The 16,749-nt window shown below is 32.5% G+C and overlaps 1 protein-coding gene across 3 annotated transcripts; it reads left to right on the top strand.

Moving 5' to 3' along the window:
* The first annotated feature begins 10,322 nt into the window (after window positions 1–10,322).
* On the top strand, window positions 10,323–16,053 carry LOC129886693 (arginase 1, mitochondrial). 3 transcript variants are annotated; one of them, XM_055961486.1, is made up of 8 exons: window positions 10,331–10,457; window positions 10,958–11,044; window positions 11,566–11,726; window positions 12,553–12,712; window positions 13,062–13,195; window positions 13,998–14,207; window positions 14,384–14,494; window positions 15,333–16,053. In XM_055961486.1, the coding sequence occupies exons 3-8, from the start codon at window positions 11,586–11,588 to the stop codon at window positions 15,591–15,593; spliced, it is 1,017 nt and encodes a 338-aa protein (XP_055817461.1). In that variant the 5' UTR covers window positions 10,331–10,457; window positions 10,958–11,044; window positions 11,566–11,585; the 3' UTR covers window positions 15,594–16,053. The 3 variants fall into 3 exon arrangements, with proteins under 3 accessions (XP_055817460.1, XP_055817463.1, XP_055817461.1); XM_055961485.1 differs by lacking the exon at window positions 10,958–11,044 and having other exon boundaries at window positions 10,323–10,457; XM_055961488.1 differs by lacking the exons at window positions 10,958–11,044; window positions 14,384–14,494 and having other exon boundaries at window positions 10,323–10,457.
* The last annotated feature ends 696 nt before the right edge of the window (window positions 16,054–16,749 follow it).

Genomic DNA, 16,749 nt, shown 5'->3' with positions numbered 1-16,749 from the left:
TCTTACTGATTTCTTTCGCTGTCTCTTTTTAAAAAAAAATAAAAAATGATGTACTGATATCTTAAACACTTAAATTGGACAAATTTATCTTATAAAATGACAATAGTGTTTGATGTGGCACACCATCCACAAGCAACCCTCTATTTTATGGGCGCTATAGCTATAGTTAGGGCTGTACAGGGCAAACCGATAAACCGCACCAAACCGACAAACCGAATCAAACCGGAAAAAAAACTCGACTAGTGGTTTGGTTTGACTTGGTTTGGTGTTTGGAAAAAAAATCCGACCATTATAGGGTTGGTTTGGTTTTAACTAAAAAAAGTCAAACCTAACCCAAACCGACCCGATTATAGATATACTACTTTTAAATTATGTTATACATAAAAATATTTATTAAAATATAATTTATAAATATTTTTAGAATTTTTTTCATAATTTTTATTTTCTTTCTTACATTTAGATTTGGAGTTGAGAAGCCCATCTAAATAATATACAAAAAAAACCCATCTTATAAAGTTATATTATAAAGTTAAAACTTCAAACAGTGTTCTGTCTCCATCTTATACGTTGATATTTTGTACTAGAACTCTTTTTAAGAAGCACTGCTCTGTGTTTTTTATTAGATATTATGAAAAACCCGAGTAACCCGAAAAACCCGAAAAAAATTAATATCGAAAAACCCGACTTTATTGGTTTGGTTTGGTTTATAGATTTAATAACCCGACACAAATGGTTTGGTTTGGTTTGTAAAAAATCCGAACCAACCCGGTCTATGTACACCCCTAGCTATAGTCGTGTCATTGCGGGTCAGTTTGGTTACCTCAGTAAAGAGAGTTGTAGGATTCGTACTTTCATTCGATGATACAAAAAATAGAAAAGCTGCGGGGAGCTCTAGAAAAGCAAAAAAGTCGGCCTTAGTGATTCGACGGTGCCGAGTGGAAGGGCCGTCGAAATGGCAGAATTTGATACATGGATGTTTATGTAATGAAGACTTTGGAGTGCTTGTGGAAGCAGCTTTTTTCCAAAATTCCGGGGAAAATGAAATGAAATTCTTTTCGTAAGGCAAGAAAGAGCTTTACTAGCCAACCCGATCTGACCTTCGAAACTCTCTTCTCATACTCCTCGTTCGTCCTTTTTTTTTTGAAATGGAAATACCTAAATAACCTAAATAAGCCTTAGTCCCAGAAGATGGACTGGGAATAAAAGAGAGTCCACGGCAGCTTGAAAAAATAGCTCACCCTTGAACTCGAACACTATCACTCCTCTAAGCGAGGTCTCTCTGTAGCGGGCTGAATATGATATGTACTCAACAAAGACAAAGCAAGTGTAGTATTAGTACATAAAATCAACAGTGTACTAGTAGAATCACGCGGTTAGCCAATAAGCGAGTCATGGACAAGTAAACCCCACATAATAAACACATATGTACAGAATAACTTAATCATTTTCATCTTAAACAATATTCAATAAGATTACAGTTCATCAATCCCAATACCATAAAATTTCACGTAAGGGTCCTCCCATGGAATTTGCAAACACTTAATTTGTATCGGAATGTGACACCCGATCCAATGATGTATTGAAATGTGACACCCGATCCAAACATACAAAGCAATCATAAATTACAAAAAATAGTCAACAATATATCACCAAGAATAGGTTCATCACAAAACAGGCCAGTAGTGATCATTTCATATAGTTCATAGCATGCTTCCCTATTCATATGCACATATGCATACAATGGCAAGTACATGAAACACATACGGGAAACAAAACCATCACTTACCTCAAATTCGAGCTTTAACAACTCTAAGGCGCTCTAGCTTTCCCTTTTCAAGTTCGATTCTCTTGTTATTTGTCTAAAAACAATAAATACACGCAAAGGATCAACAACATGGCCTAACTAATATGAATTATAACAGAATTCTCATCCTAGGCCAAACTCATGATCCTAACCCCCATTCTAGGGCTACTTTCCACCATTAGTTTTCAAGTCAAAACCCTCCCTCAAGATCACTCACTATAGATTATTGGTTATAGGAATCAATTTACATGTTTAGGTAGTAATTTACTTACTTTTGGCACAAATTTGGGGTGGAAACTAGTAGGAAATCGCCCTAAGTCATTTTTGGTCCTTCAAGAACGAAGTGGAATAAAATAAATCATTTTGGAATTTTTTCAGACTTAAGTTCCGTCTGTCCCGCCACAGCGAGATCATCCCGCTTTGGCGGCCCCACCCTGACGGGTTGCACGAAAACAGAGATCTTGGAACTTGAGTTCCAAACTCTCATTTCACAACACACCTTATCCCATGGCATCTTAAATTATACATTTCACAACAAATCAAATTTCGGGAGTTTTACTCACTTAGATGTGATTCCGTGAAGCCGTAAAGGATCCGTATCATCTTGGCTATCAGCTAATGTAATCAAATCGCCGATTCGATCCCCCACCTATTACCAGGTTACCCTAGACCTCGTCTGACTCGGAATTCATCTAAGTCTGGCCTAAACTTAAATTTTCGAAGCTACTATTCAAAGTTTTCTAACCCAAACTCCTTTCCCTTTGGCCTATCCATAACGACGGGGACAGATTGTTACATAGTGGGATGTAAGACTACAACATTAATGTGTGACTTTCTTGAGTTGTTGTAAACTAGGATCGACACTTGTGAACTATATGATTTTTATGATTTCTATAATGTTTTGATGTCTACCATATCTTAAGTATTTTGATTTTGACTGTCGTTATTGAAGCGTAATGATCATACGTCTGTAATGCATTGTATGTCCCATAATAGGTCCCATTCTTCTACTCTTTCCCGGAAGTCGATGACTATTCATAGCTATTACCTTGACACCAAAGAAGAGTTCGACCCAATGCTTTATTTCTGTCCTAGTTGATCCTGATTCGACATTAGAAGTATATTGATTTTTCCCCAATAACTGAATACTTTTGTCTGTAAATACTGCATATTTGATTCCATCCATAAATCGATTTTCTTATTTTCAAATTATATTTTAAAAAAATACTTAAATATGCAAAATTTTAGAGTTAAACTCTTAAATATTTTTAATTTGAATTACTAAATGTTTCTTTAAATTGAAATATACAAAATTTTAGATATAAAACTCTTATATTTTTAATTAACTATATTGTGTTCATTTAAACATAAAAATGAATTGAATTGAAGTAAAACTTTTTCCAATAAAGAAATAATTAATCTGTGTATTCTTCTATGTTACACCAATTTGATTATTTGCGAATCATTTACTTATATTTGTTATTAATATGGACTCTAATTAAGTAATTTTGTCAATTATCTATGTTAAATATATTTAAACTACACATTCAGATTTGAAAATATTTCAATAACTATAGTCAAAACTCAAAATACTTTAGACACCGACACATTAAACAAATCATAAACATCGTATAGTTCATATGTGTCGATTCTAATTAACAATAATCCAAGAGAGTCACACATTAATGCTTTAGTCTTGCACCCCCTATGCTATACCGATTTGATAACTTGCAAATTCTTGCTTATATTTTGTTATTATTAGGACTTTCAATTAAATAATTTCATCAATTATTATATGTAAACAATTCTAAACTATATATTTAAATGATTTTTAAATATAATTTGCAAATATTTCAATAACAACATACAAAACTCAAAATATTTTAGATGTGGTAGATATCAGTACATTATAAAATTCACATAATTTATAAGTGTCGATCCTAGGTAATAACAATCCAAGAGAGTCACAATGTTGTGCTTTTGTGCACCTATGTTACGATGATATGATAGCTTGCAAATTATTACTTATATTTATTATTAATATGATCTCTAATTAAGTATTTTTAATTGATTATTATATTTAAATAAATTTTAATTATATATTTAAATAATTTGTTAAATAAGATTTGAAAATATATAGATATCGATAGTCAAAACTCAAAATACTTTAGACATCAACACATTATATGAATTATAAAAAATATATAGTTAATATGTGTCGACCCTAGTTAAAAACCACCTGAGAGAGTCACAATGTTGTAGTCTTGCGCCTCTATATTACATCGATTTGAGAATGTGCGAATCATTTCTTATATTTGTTATTAATATTACCTTTAATTGAGTAATTTTATTAATTATTATGTTTCAACCTTAGTTAACAACAACCCAAGAGAGTCACACATTAATGTTGTAGTCTTATACCCCTATAATACGTTGATTTGATAATTTGCGAATCAATAATTGTATTTGTAATTAATATGACCTCTAATTAAGTAATTTTATTAACTATTATGTTTAAATTAATTTTAAACTACATATTTTAAAAATGTTAAAATATAATTTTTAAAACGAGTATAAAAGAGATTTACGATCATATATTATTACTCCGCCAATCTCAAAATTATTGTCATATTTTGCTTATCGATAGTTATATTATAGTGATCGTTGATCAACAATTTATAATATATTTTTCAAATTAAATAACAATTTTTTGTTACATTTCAATTTTACCCCCTGAACTTTGTAAGAAGGGTCAAATGTATCCATGTATGAATTGTATTTTAATAATAATCAAGAAAATAAACTTATATCAAGTTTTCATTTCTATCAGTGGAAAAAGGTATATTTAGGCCGTTTGTATAATGGTAGGGGTACATGTCATCCATTTTTTAACAAAAGGTATATCAACTCTAAATTGCAAAGTTAAAAAATATATCAATTTTTTTTCTTTTATTCTTATAATAATAATTATAATTATTATTATTATTCGTGCATCTCATTAGTGTGCAGTGTGTAGAGGCTGTATACGTATTAAATGAGAATGTATATGATTAATCAAAATGGAGATGTTATTAATATACTAGTATTAGGATATGGTGTGTATACCTGAGCCATTTGTACCTACTGTTACACAAATAACTCAATATTTTTCACTTGACAAAAGTGAAAATATATATTTTTAAATTTTTTTATAATATTTGATTAAAACAAAATTCATACAGGGGTACATGATCTATCTCGCAAAGTACAACGATGTAACGACCTGTCTCCATTGTTATGTCGAAAAAAGACGGTTTAAAATTAATTTCAAATTTATAAAGAAAAAATCAATTTTAGAAAAAGAGAAGTCGCCACTTAATTTTTTAAAGAAATTAAGAAAACTTAATTTAAAATACCCTAACAGATTTAAGTCTTAAAAATTCAGAGAAAAAGGTATGAGGTTCTTATTTCCACTTTGAGAAGGTGTTAAGCATTCAAAGTGGCCGCTAACGCGCGGTTATCCGACGATTTGAAAATTATTTGACTAACTTTTAAAAATATTAATTTAAAAGGAAACGAAGACTTTAAAATTATTTTTTAGAAAAAATGATCAAACTTAAATATTAAAAATAATATACATGTATATATATATATATATATATATATATATATATATATATAATTTACCAAATGTCTAAGTAAAGGTAGAAAATCATCTAAAGAGTAAATTAACATGAATTAGTTTATCTTTAGGGGATTTTAATTAAGTTAAAACAAATTAAAATTAATATCTAAGCAAACATAAATATAATAAGTGAATAAATTATTACAACCCAAATTAATATAAATAAACAATAAATAACACATGAAAATATTGCCCGACACTTAGTTTCTGTATGTCTGAACTAAGCTATTGGGCTATTTGCGTTTTGGGTCTTAAGCACAATTCCACTGTATATCGCAGCTATATACACACTGTATATCGCAGTTATATACACACTGTATATCGGAATGTATATCACTGTATATCAGACTATATATATACTGTATATCAATTTATACGACACTTTTTCCACCTGTATTCTGTGCATATAGCCTAATATCAATATATAAATCATGAATATTACCATCTTTTTCCATTTATCAACTTTTCAGCAATTCAAACAAGATGATGGAGACTCAAAACTCAACAATATACAACGATGGGGTCCAAAGATAGATTCGAATTGATATCACATGCACCAAAATAAAATTACATAAGTATTTACTTATTTTAAGCTAGACCAAGGAACATATCATGATATTTTAAGTTATCAAATTGATGAGCATCCTAGAAGTGACTAACAACATGCATATATGTGGACAAAGGAAAGGAAAGAAGAAATATATTCAAGTAACTAAAGAACACGGATTTAATATATACTCTATACTAGCTCAAATTTTAAAGAATGAATTAAATCAATTAGGCCATGAAAGTTCTAATTGAATAATAACTTTAAGCGTATTTTTGTTAACTAAATCATGTTAAAATAAGAAATTAAAAACATGAAAATCTATATTGTCAAAGGAAACTATTTGGAAAAATAATGAACAAAACTAAAATCTTTCATGAAAAAATCCTAACAAATAATAGATAATTAATTCTAACACATGCTAACTATAAATTTCTTTTATCATTAATCTAATTATTCTTAATACATGCTAACTAAAAAAAATAAGAGTACGAATTAATTAAATATAAAATATGAAATAATTAAATAAAATAAAGCTGAGAAAAGATTTTACCTCTTTCCGGGCAGCAAGACCAAAGACGATGAGCGGAAGAAAACTTCACCACCACCCAAGAGATTGATGAAACTCCAATCTACAAAAGAAAGAAAAGACTAAAAATTTAGACTCGAACCTTCGTGAGTTCGACATTATAAGAACATTGTTCTTAGCCTAAATTTTGACTTCAATCTCCTATTTTCCTTGAAGAAAAATTTAGATTGAAAGCTAGAAATTTTTTACAACTTTTAGGCTGGGGACAAGTGTCCAAAATCCTAGCCAAGTTAAGAAAATTTCTAACTTTGGGGTGGCTAAAAAACCTCTCACTTCTTCTCTCTTTTTAATAAGAATATGAGCCTTTATATAGGCTCTAAAAACTTCAAATTTTTATACAATTTTTGATGTGGGAGATTGGGGGTTTATTTTTTTTAAAGAAAAAACTAAAATTTTCAAAAATGCAAACTATAACTAAACTAATCTAACTAACATTGTATTTAATTAAAAAATAAAATCTTTTTGAGATGATTTTCAAATAACTACATAAATAGTAATCAAAGACATAGTTTATAGAAATATGTATATTATACTAAAATTTATATAAAAAAATAAAAATAGTTAAGAATAACATAAAAATATCTTTGTTTTTATAAAAGTTAATTATTTCAAAAATATTTGAAATTCAAAGAAACTCGATAGCTAATTTACGTATTGTAGGGTCAAAATTAAGTGTCAACACCCGTCGCTATGGATAGGCCAGTGGGGAAGGATTTTTGGGCCAGATACTTCGGGTAGTAACTTCAAAAAAATTTAGCCTAGGCAAACTTAACAAATTTCAAGTCAAGTGAAGTCTAGGGTGACCTGGTGAATAGTGGAAGATCAAATCTCTGATTTATTTAGATAGGTTGATAGCCAAGACGATATGAAATATTCATGGCTTCGCGAAATCGCAATCGGATGAGTAAGGCTCCTGGAATCAAATTTGGTGTGAAGGGTATATTTTAATACCTCTTGGGTAAGGGGTGTGTTGTGAAATGGGAGCTTAGAGCTCAAGCTCTGAGCTCTCTGTTTTCATGCATCCGCCAGAACGGGATTTGTCCCTCCAGAGCGGTATGGTCCCATTAAAGTAAGACAGTCACGACTTAAGTCGGGGAAAACCCCCAGAAATTGTATTTTCAGCAAGAACAATTTCTAAGACTTCAAGAGGCAACCTAGGTCGATTTTCATCAATTTTCCATGAATTTCTACCCTTGAGATAAGGATTCTACTCTCTAAATTCGTTCTTTGATTTCTAGAACCTAGAAACTAAGGTTGGTAATTATTAGGGCAGGGTTTGAACTGAAAACTAATGGTGGGAAATAGCCTTAGGGTGGGGTTATGATCACGGGTTTGACCTAGGATGTGAATTGTGTTATATTTCTTGATAGTTAGGCCATTGTGTTGATCCTTTATATGTATTTATTATTTTCTAAACCAAGAACGAGAGTAACGTACCCGGAAAAAAAAACTCTTGCATTGTAAGGTTGTTGAAGCTTGAATTTGAGGTAGGTGATGATCTTGTTTCCCATATGTATTTCATATGTATGTTAAATTGTTTCATGATATGCATATGTGTATATGAATAGAGAGACATGCTAGATTATGTGTGAAATGATCACTTACTGGCCTATTTTTTGTGATGAACTTGTTCTCGGTGATATAACATGGTAAATACTGATGTACTTGTGATTGTGGTACATTTGGATTGGGTGTTACGTTCCTACACATAAATTGAATTGGTCATCACGTTCTGACATATATTTGGATCGGATGTCACGTTCCAACATATATTTGAATCGGGTGTCACGTTCCGACACAAAGTTGATTGTTTGTAGGTCTTTTGTGAGCACCCTTGTGTGAAGTTATAGCATGTTGAAGATATTGAATTGTGGTGTTGCTGAATATGGTTGGACATGTGATTGGTTGACTTATTCTGTATATGTATATGTTTATCGTGTTGAATTTACTTGTCTATGATCCGCTTACTGGCTAACTGCGTGGTCCTACCAGTACACTGTTGATTTTGTGTACTAATACTACACTTGCTCTATCTTTGTGGAGTATAGGGCATATTCAGACGACTACGGAGAGACCTCGTTTAGAGGAGTAGAAATATTGTTCAAGTTCAAGGGTGAGCTATTTTGTCATATGCTGTGGACTTTCTCATTTGTCTTAATCCCTCGTCCGAGACTCAGATGTTCAGACATTGTTATTTTCATTATGAATTCTTTTGGGGTTGTATTTTCCTTTTCTAGACTTGTTCATTTTTTTTGAGTTTTGGTACGATGACTTTCAACTCCTAGGGTGTGTTTACTTTCATATATTTTGGATTGATAACTAGACGATTTCTGAGTTTATGCGAACTCAATAGTTCTTTCTTGATTTAAACCTGCTTCCGCATCTTTAAGCTTTGTATACTTCTCGATTATTGTTGTTGGTTTGTTGAAAATGGTTCTCCCACCGGATGGTTAGTATGGGTGTCAGTCACGGTGGGTCGGGGTCGTGATAAGCGGTATATTTGATACTTCTCACACCTAATTCTTTTTGATATTTTTAGTTCAACGATTAATTTCGATCTTAAATATCTTCCTTGTAGATTTATTTGCTTATCACTATCTGAGTTTCTTGTTCTTATTTAATTTTTTATTTTGAAAAAGATTGAAAAATAAAAAGAAAGAGAGAGAATGGAACAAAAGAGATAAAAGAAAGAAAAAAATTAAACTATTTTCTTTTGCGATCATATTATAATTTATTTTTTCATAATTATAAAAAAAATCGGCGCATTTATAGTAGACTTTACAAGAAGATGAGTGAAAAATAAATTTGATCATAAAAATAATAAATCACATTAGTCTTCGAATTAAAGAGGATTAAAAAATTCATGTATGAAAATGATCAAATATATATCAAAGCTTCGTGGGAAATGTCAAATATACCCTTATGTGGATTTAATTTTATTTAAAAATTCAAAAAAAGAAATTTAAATTATTTTTCACTTTCGTCAGCTGAAAGCGAGACTTTTTTTTAACAAAAAATATACCAGCTCTAAAATATAAAACTGAGAAGTAGATCAAGTCTTTTCCTTTATTATTATTATTGTTGTTGTTGTTGTTGAGTGAACACTTTATATCAAACATTTTATTTATTTTTACTTGTTAATTGGTTATTTTATAAATCTTGAATTTAAACGAAGTGCGAATTAAATTTATGTTGCATTTAATATTATTAGTGAGCTTATCTTGTAATTCAAATTTTAAAATTTTATTTTCTAATTGTCAATTCAAATTTTGTATTCTTTATAAATTTTTATTAAAAAAAGTAAGAAAAAAAATAAAAATAAAAATATGTGTATTGGCCTTTTGCCATTTTACATCATTTGTTAAAGAAATTAAAAGGCATGTACTTATTTATTGGGAAACTTTCTCATTTATTGAAACATAATTAATAAATAAATTAATACAAAAATGTAAATTTGACAAAGGAGGATATAAAGATAAAAAAAAAAATGTTTATAAGATATGAAGCCGTTTGAATTGGCTTATAAGCTGTTTTCAGTTTATTTTTTAAGTATTTGACTACCAAATTTCAATAAATAATTGAATTTATTTAAATAATTTATTTTAACAATTTATAAATTTAAAACAACTTACAAATCAAAAAATAAATAAATTAATTTATATATATTTTTTTTAACTTATAAACCATTTTCAACTTGTATTCTTTCAATAATTTTCAAGATAGGGACGAAAGTGCTGCATGTCTTCATTCTTCACTCTTCTCTCTTCTCTTTCCTTTAGCTCTGTTCTACTCCTTTTTAAACTCAGCGATTGCCTTTTCTTTTTCTCTCATCACTCTTTTCTTGCACTTGTAGGTATGATATATCACTTTCCTTCTTTCTTTCTTTCTTTCTATTGATACCTAATTTATGACCCTTCAAGAATTAATCTTTTTGTTCTTGAATTTGTTGTGTCTTTTAATCCCCAAATTTAGATAGATACTTTTGTTGTTGGGTTTACTATTTGTGGAACTCTGTTTGGTTATTGAGAAAAGTTTAGCTCTATTATGAAACCATTTTGGGAAATAATAACGGGAATTGAAAGAAAGTTGTTTTCTTTTTCTTTTGGGTGATTAACCTAAGAATAGCTAAGAACTGGAAATTGTTTGGGTATATATGAACATGGGTTTGGGTTGAGGAGATAAAATTCCTATTTCGGGGGATTTCAGTCCATAAAGTAAAAGTTTTTTTTTCTTTTTGGTTTACACAGGGAGATGTGCTGCAAAATCTGCTTGATTCCATTTTCCTTTCCTATTGTTTTTCTTCTATCTGATGACATTTGTCTTCATAAGTGTTGTGTTTTTGCTTTCTTCGAGGTGGACGGTCTATCGAAAAAAAGCCTCTCTACCTGCCATGCCAAGGTAGGGGTAAGGTCTGCCCCCCACTCATGGGGATTATACTGGGTATGTTGTTGTTTGATGACATGACTCGAGGGTGCTATACCTTCCTGTATGTTCACAATTTTGTAGAAGATAAACTTTTTTGCCAGAAACTACTGTAGAGATGAAAAGCTCTTCTTGAAAAAGCAGCGACTATTTCCTGTAAATTTCACCTTGGTTTGATTGAAATCTGAACAGACTTGTGGAGGATGCAAAATAAATCCTCTTCTTTTAGTGTTCTCTCTTATTTTTGGAATTTCAATAGGAGAGGACAGAGCAACTTGGTGGTTGATGTTTCCTCATAAACATGGATACTATTGAAGATATGTACTCCCTCCATTTCAATTTGTTTGTCGGGTTTTGAAACAGACTAAAAAGTGATGTAAGACGAACAACTTGAAGTGGAGGGAGTAACATATGGTTCATTTGTTGTGTAGCCTCATGCCTAGTCAATTCCTCTTTGGGTTGGTTTATTCTTGTCTACTTTGCAGCTTCTATTTCTGTATTTATTTATTTTTTAATTTTTTGTTGAGTGGGTTTTGTAGGATAATCAGAATTAACAAAAATGAAGAGTGCTGGGAAGATGGGAATCCATTGTATGCAGAAATTGTACGCATCAAATGTTCCAAAAGAATTGGTGTTAAGAGGACAAAATCGTGTCATAGAGGCATCTCTTACACTTATTCGTGAAAGAGCAAAACTTAAGGTATGTATGGCTTGGAGGAATGTTATTTTGAGTGGGGCGCATACCGAGGCGGATCTAGGATTTGAATTTCATGCGTTCAGATTCGTAATTCTATCACCTCCATCAAATTTATTGGATTCAGAATCTGTTATTTACATATTTAGTGGACTTTTTAACACGTGTAAAGAGACTAAGACAAAACATATACGCCCCTGAGCGCATATAACGAGATGCTTCATTTTAGTAGCACTTAGTTCTTTTCATCTTTTTTTTTTACTGCAGTTAGCTAATTAATGAAGTAATAGCGTAATCAGAACCTTTTGTGTAAGAGCTCTTGAACTAACAGCTTAACAGCAGTGATGGAATCTTGGTGGTCCTTAATGGTGTGGGTGTGTATAAATTCAACATTGCTAGTTCTCATGTAAATTAATTTACATATAATATTAAATGATTGGAAATTGATAAGCATGACTAAACAGTTTGCCAGCAGCCGATATATTTTCAAAAATTTTGTATTGTTTCCTAACTGTCTGATCTGTGTCCCTGCATTGTCACTTAATCTAGTCTCACAAATGAAATGGGCAAGTGGTAGTTGTATCCTAATATGATAATGGTCAATTTCTTCATTATGATTAAGAATGATAGAACTTAGGTTTGTCAGGGGAGAAGGGGAAGAAAGAAGACAAGTAGCTACTCTTACAAGATATTAGCTCTTATCTTTCTACGGTTGTTGTTTCTCATTTGGTTTGACCTACTAGTTTGTTGTAGTGAATTGTTTCCTATAAGACCCTTTACGCGTGAATGAGCGATTTATTCCCTTCCTGATCTTTTCAAGTTACTTTTATAGGGAGAGCTTGTTCGTGCTCTTGGAGGTGCTGTAGCCGCAACGACTCTTCTTGGAGTTCCTCTGGGACATAACTCTTCATTTCTCCAGGGGCCAGCATTTGCTCCTCCTCGTATAAGAGAGGCTATGTGGTGCGGCAGTACAAACTCCACAACTGAGGAAGGTAAGTCAAGCTATTTACCTGTTAAAACGATTATTCTTCACATTATTTACTTTGGGCAAGATGAGTTTGAAAACATCATAATTTGTTTTAGGGATTATCAATCGCAATCAGATATTCAGTAAATAGTGGGTTATGCTTTATACTCATTCTATTCAATATCAATCTGTTCTGGTTGAGATTTTGGTTCTACTTATGGAGAAAACAAAAAAATGCATTCTAATTAATTGCACAGCTAGACGTTTAATGTTGTTATCCACAATCTTCATAATGGAGTCATGTATTGACATTCCTTTAGCTTACTGATATTGGAAGTTGTACTCTATCTGAACAAGTTATTTCTATTGTGCAGGAAAAGTATTAGATGATCCACGCGTCTTAACTGATGCTGGTGATGTGCCAGTTCAAGAGTTACGAGATGCAGGTGTTGATGATGATAGGTTGATGAGTATCATAAGTGAATCTGTCAAGCTAGTTATGGAGGAGGTAAACCATCATTTACGTAATAACTTCTGGGGAAGTAATAACTTTTCATCCTTTCTGCAAGGGAAGCATACTAATACCATAGGCCTTTGCTAGGATGCAGGAGAGGCTCCTGCACCCATTAAGTTAGGAATTTACTAAAATCTTTTTTATAACGATATATCAGACTTCTAAGACCCCATCTCCCCACCCAAAACCAGTAAAAACAGATGCTTTACAATGTCTTAAGTCCTATCGTGCCATTCTGACATTTTGGCTTTAATTGTATCTCTTCATTATATTGTTCGGAGTTACCAATGTAAAATTAGCTTTCTCACCTTCATCCATATGTCTATGAAAAGTTAGAAAGGAAAAAGATAGTTCACTTCATGACCTCATATGCTGTTCTCATTGAGCTTTTATCCATAATATGATTTTTGAAGCTGGAAGGACCTGCTCGAGATTGTTTACTGATGTCTATGTGTTTAGGCGTCAAACTATTGTGCCTTCCCTGTGCTGCTACGGTAGTCTTGCCATTTTTTTCATCTCATTGTGAACAAAAGAAAAAAGATCGTCAGTTGAATGAAAGAAATTGATTCTGCCCAGCTGTTATTCAATGAAGCATCAACTGTTATCATATAACTTCCCCTTGCTTCTGAACAGAAACATTTCTTATACTTTGGTGACTGGATAAAACAATTGTCATAATTAGGAATTCTACTCAAAGTAGTCTCTTCTTAGGCAAGGCCTGTATGCTTCAGTTTCTAATGTTTTTTCCCGTTGCATATTTATTTGTTCATTTTAATTCCCATTTTGACTTTTTCAGGATCCATTGCGCCCCTTGGTGTTAGGGGGTGATCACTCTATATCCTATCCTGTTGTAAGAGCTGTGTCTGAAAAGCTTGGAGGACCTATTGATATCCTTCACCTTGATGCTCATCCTGACATTTATCATGCCTTTGAAGGAAACAAATATTCACATGCATCAAGCTTTGCACGAATAATGGAGGGTGGTTATGCTCGACGGCTTTTGCAAGTAATATAAGTTCTTACTATAGACCAACTAAGCATGTATAACTTTGTATGCTATTTCTTGCATTATGCTGTGAAACAATCCTTGTTGTGATAGGATAAGCTGTTTACTGATGTATCTTACTCCCGCAAGCATAAAAAATAGAAATTGTTTACCTGAACACTTGATCTTGTTTGTAGGTAGGAATTAGATCAATTAATAAAGAAGGTCGAGAACAAGGAAAAAGGTTTGGTGTGGAGCAATATGAAATGCGAACATTTTCCCGAGACCGCCAATATTTGGAGAATCTGGTCTGTCTTTCTTTACCATCGGTCTCCTTTCCCTTACCCTCTTGTTTTTTTCTGCTCAAATTATATACTTGCAAATGTGTGTTGGGATCGAAAATAATTAGGTGCCATGCGGAAGCTAGCAAAGCAAACATCGAATGACCATGACTAAGAATACAAACGAGAAATATACCATATAGCAAACATCGAATGACCATGACTAAGAAGACAAACGAGAAATATACCATAAGAGATACAAACATTTAACGTGGTTCGGTCAACTGACCTACGTCCACAAGAAGAGATGAGCAATCCACTATAAATATGAGAGTACAAAATATTGAGAGAAATAACCTCACGCAATTCACTCGGAATACAAAGAGGTTCACACAAGTGTTAACGTAACACTTGCGTCTCACAAATTCACCCCTACCCAAAACTCTCATGAAAGTCCATAGGATTACATTGTGAATGCTGGTAGCCTGGTATGTTAGAAGGAATGAACCTTTATTTATAGAGTCATAACTTTTTTCCTACAAGAAAAAAGACTAGCCAAATATGGAGAACTTTGGGTTTTCCTTTTAGGAAAAGAAAAACCCAATTATACTAGGAAAGTCAGGGCAAACACCAACAATGTGTTCATCTCTTCAGGAATTCTGAGTCTATTCCAGATGCATAGCACTCTCATATTTCTCTCTCAATCTCTGTATATACTACTATAAGCTATGATCCTCTTCGATTTCATTTTTTGCGGTTAGTTACCAAATGTAGCAAAGTCTTCCATTGTCCATACACAGGAATTTCATTATTTATTTGTTTTATTGATAATCTCAATTGCTTAATATTATTCTTGTACATTCAGAAACTGGGTGAAGGTGTGAAGGGTGTGTATATCTCTGTGGATGTTGACTGTTTGGATCCAGCATTTGCTCCTGGAGTATCTCATATAGAGCCAGGCGGTCTCTCTTTCCGTGATGTTCTAAACATAGTGCATAACCTTCAAGCTGATGTTGTAGGTGCTGATGTCGTAGAGTTCAACCCGCAGCGTGATACTGTTGATGGCATGACTGCAATGGTTGCTGCGAAGCTGGTAAGAGAACTTACTGCCAAGATGTCCAAGTGACCTGCAGTATTTATAAATTTATGAAGGAAGCAGTACCATATATTCCTATAGAGTTTGCTAGATTTGTTCTCATCTTCACTGGGAAAGTTTGACAGAGAATAAGCACCAACGCAAGTGTTTGTTCACCTCATTGCAGACTTTCTTATTCATTGCTATGTTGTCTTCATTGTTTATTATTCTTTTTTACTCGGGTTTGAGGCACTTGAGCCAAGGGTCTTTCGGAAATAACCTCTCTACCTCTTCGAAGTAGTGGTAAGGTCTGCATATACTCTACCCTCTCCAGACTCCACTAAGTGGGATTTCACTAGGTATGTTGTTGTAGCTGTAGGACAAAAGCATTTACCAAGGAGTGAGGCATTAGCCCCGAAGCATAGGTGTAAACTCCATGAACTTTTATGTTGATGTGCTTAAAACATAAAGATTGAAATAAAAAAGACAATCTTGAAAATTCAAGAGAAAATGCATGAAACATTAAATAATTCAAAAGCAATAGTTGTACAGAAATTGATTTAACTATCTATGCATAATATTGTAAGCCCACCATAAAATTTCAAGCCACCAATTTCATAATCCTAGTACAAAAACATGTTTAGTATTGCAAATACTTATAATTATTTTGCTATCACTCTAGATCGTAGTAATTTCTATTTTATCCTTTCTTCGTTTTGAATCGAAAATAGAAGAGTTGAGTAAATCAAAAATTCGAAAATCCTTTTTCATCGCTCTCAGCGCATCAAGTCGAATAATGAAGTTTAACAATCTCCCGGAACATGGAGACCAAAAAGTTTTGACTTACCGCCACACCTTGCTTTTCCTTTATTACTATTACGTTCTGCCCTTACATCGTAAAAGTAAGGGTTAAGCTATAGAACTAGATACGTAAAAGAAAGAGAGGAGAGCAGAACTTTACTTCAGGCATAAGCAATAGCAAACAATCTCTAAAGAGAACGTCAGACAGAAAATGTTTGGTGGCGTACAGGCCCGAACAGTTCAAGATGCAAAAGGGTGCATGAGGCATTCTCGAGGCATGCATGGCGGATAACTCGTGGCACAAAGTTGGATGGGGCAAATTTGTCATCTATCCGATGTTAATACAAGAGACACTGTGCTCCATGGTTGTCTCAGAACGTTTAGATGCTGCATCGCTCCTAAGGGA

Source organism: Solanum dulcamara, chromosome 4 (genome assembly GCF_947179165.1).
Source record: "Solanum dulcamara chromosome 4, daSolDulc1.2, whole genome shotgun sequence".
NCBI lineage: Eukaryota > Viridiplantae > Streptophyta > Magnoliopsida > Solanales > Solanaceae > Solanum > Solanum dulcamara.
Note: the sequence above shows the minus strand (reverse complement) of the source record. Positions and strands in the feature narration are given on the sequence as shown.

Bases quoted from the DNA above. Each gene is read 5' to 3' on its own strand.
- LOC129886693 (XM_055961485.1), top strand. From the start codon at position 11,586: ATGAAGAGTGCTGGGAAGATGGGAATCCATTGTATGCAGAAATTGTAC. The intron at 14,208-14,383 runs GTAATATAAGTT...TCTTGTTTGTAG, and splicing joins ATGCTCGACGGCTTTTGCAA to GTAGGAATTAGATCAATTAA. The intron at 14,495-15,332 runs GTCTGTCTTTCT...TTGTACATTCAG, and splicing joins GCCAATATTTGGAGAATCTG to AAACTGGGTGAAGGTGTGAA.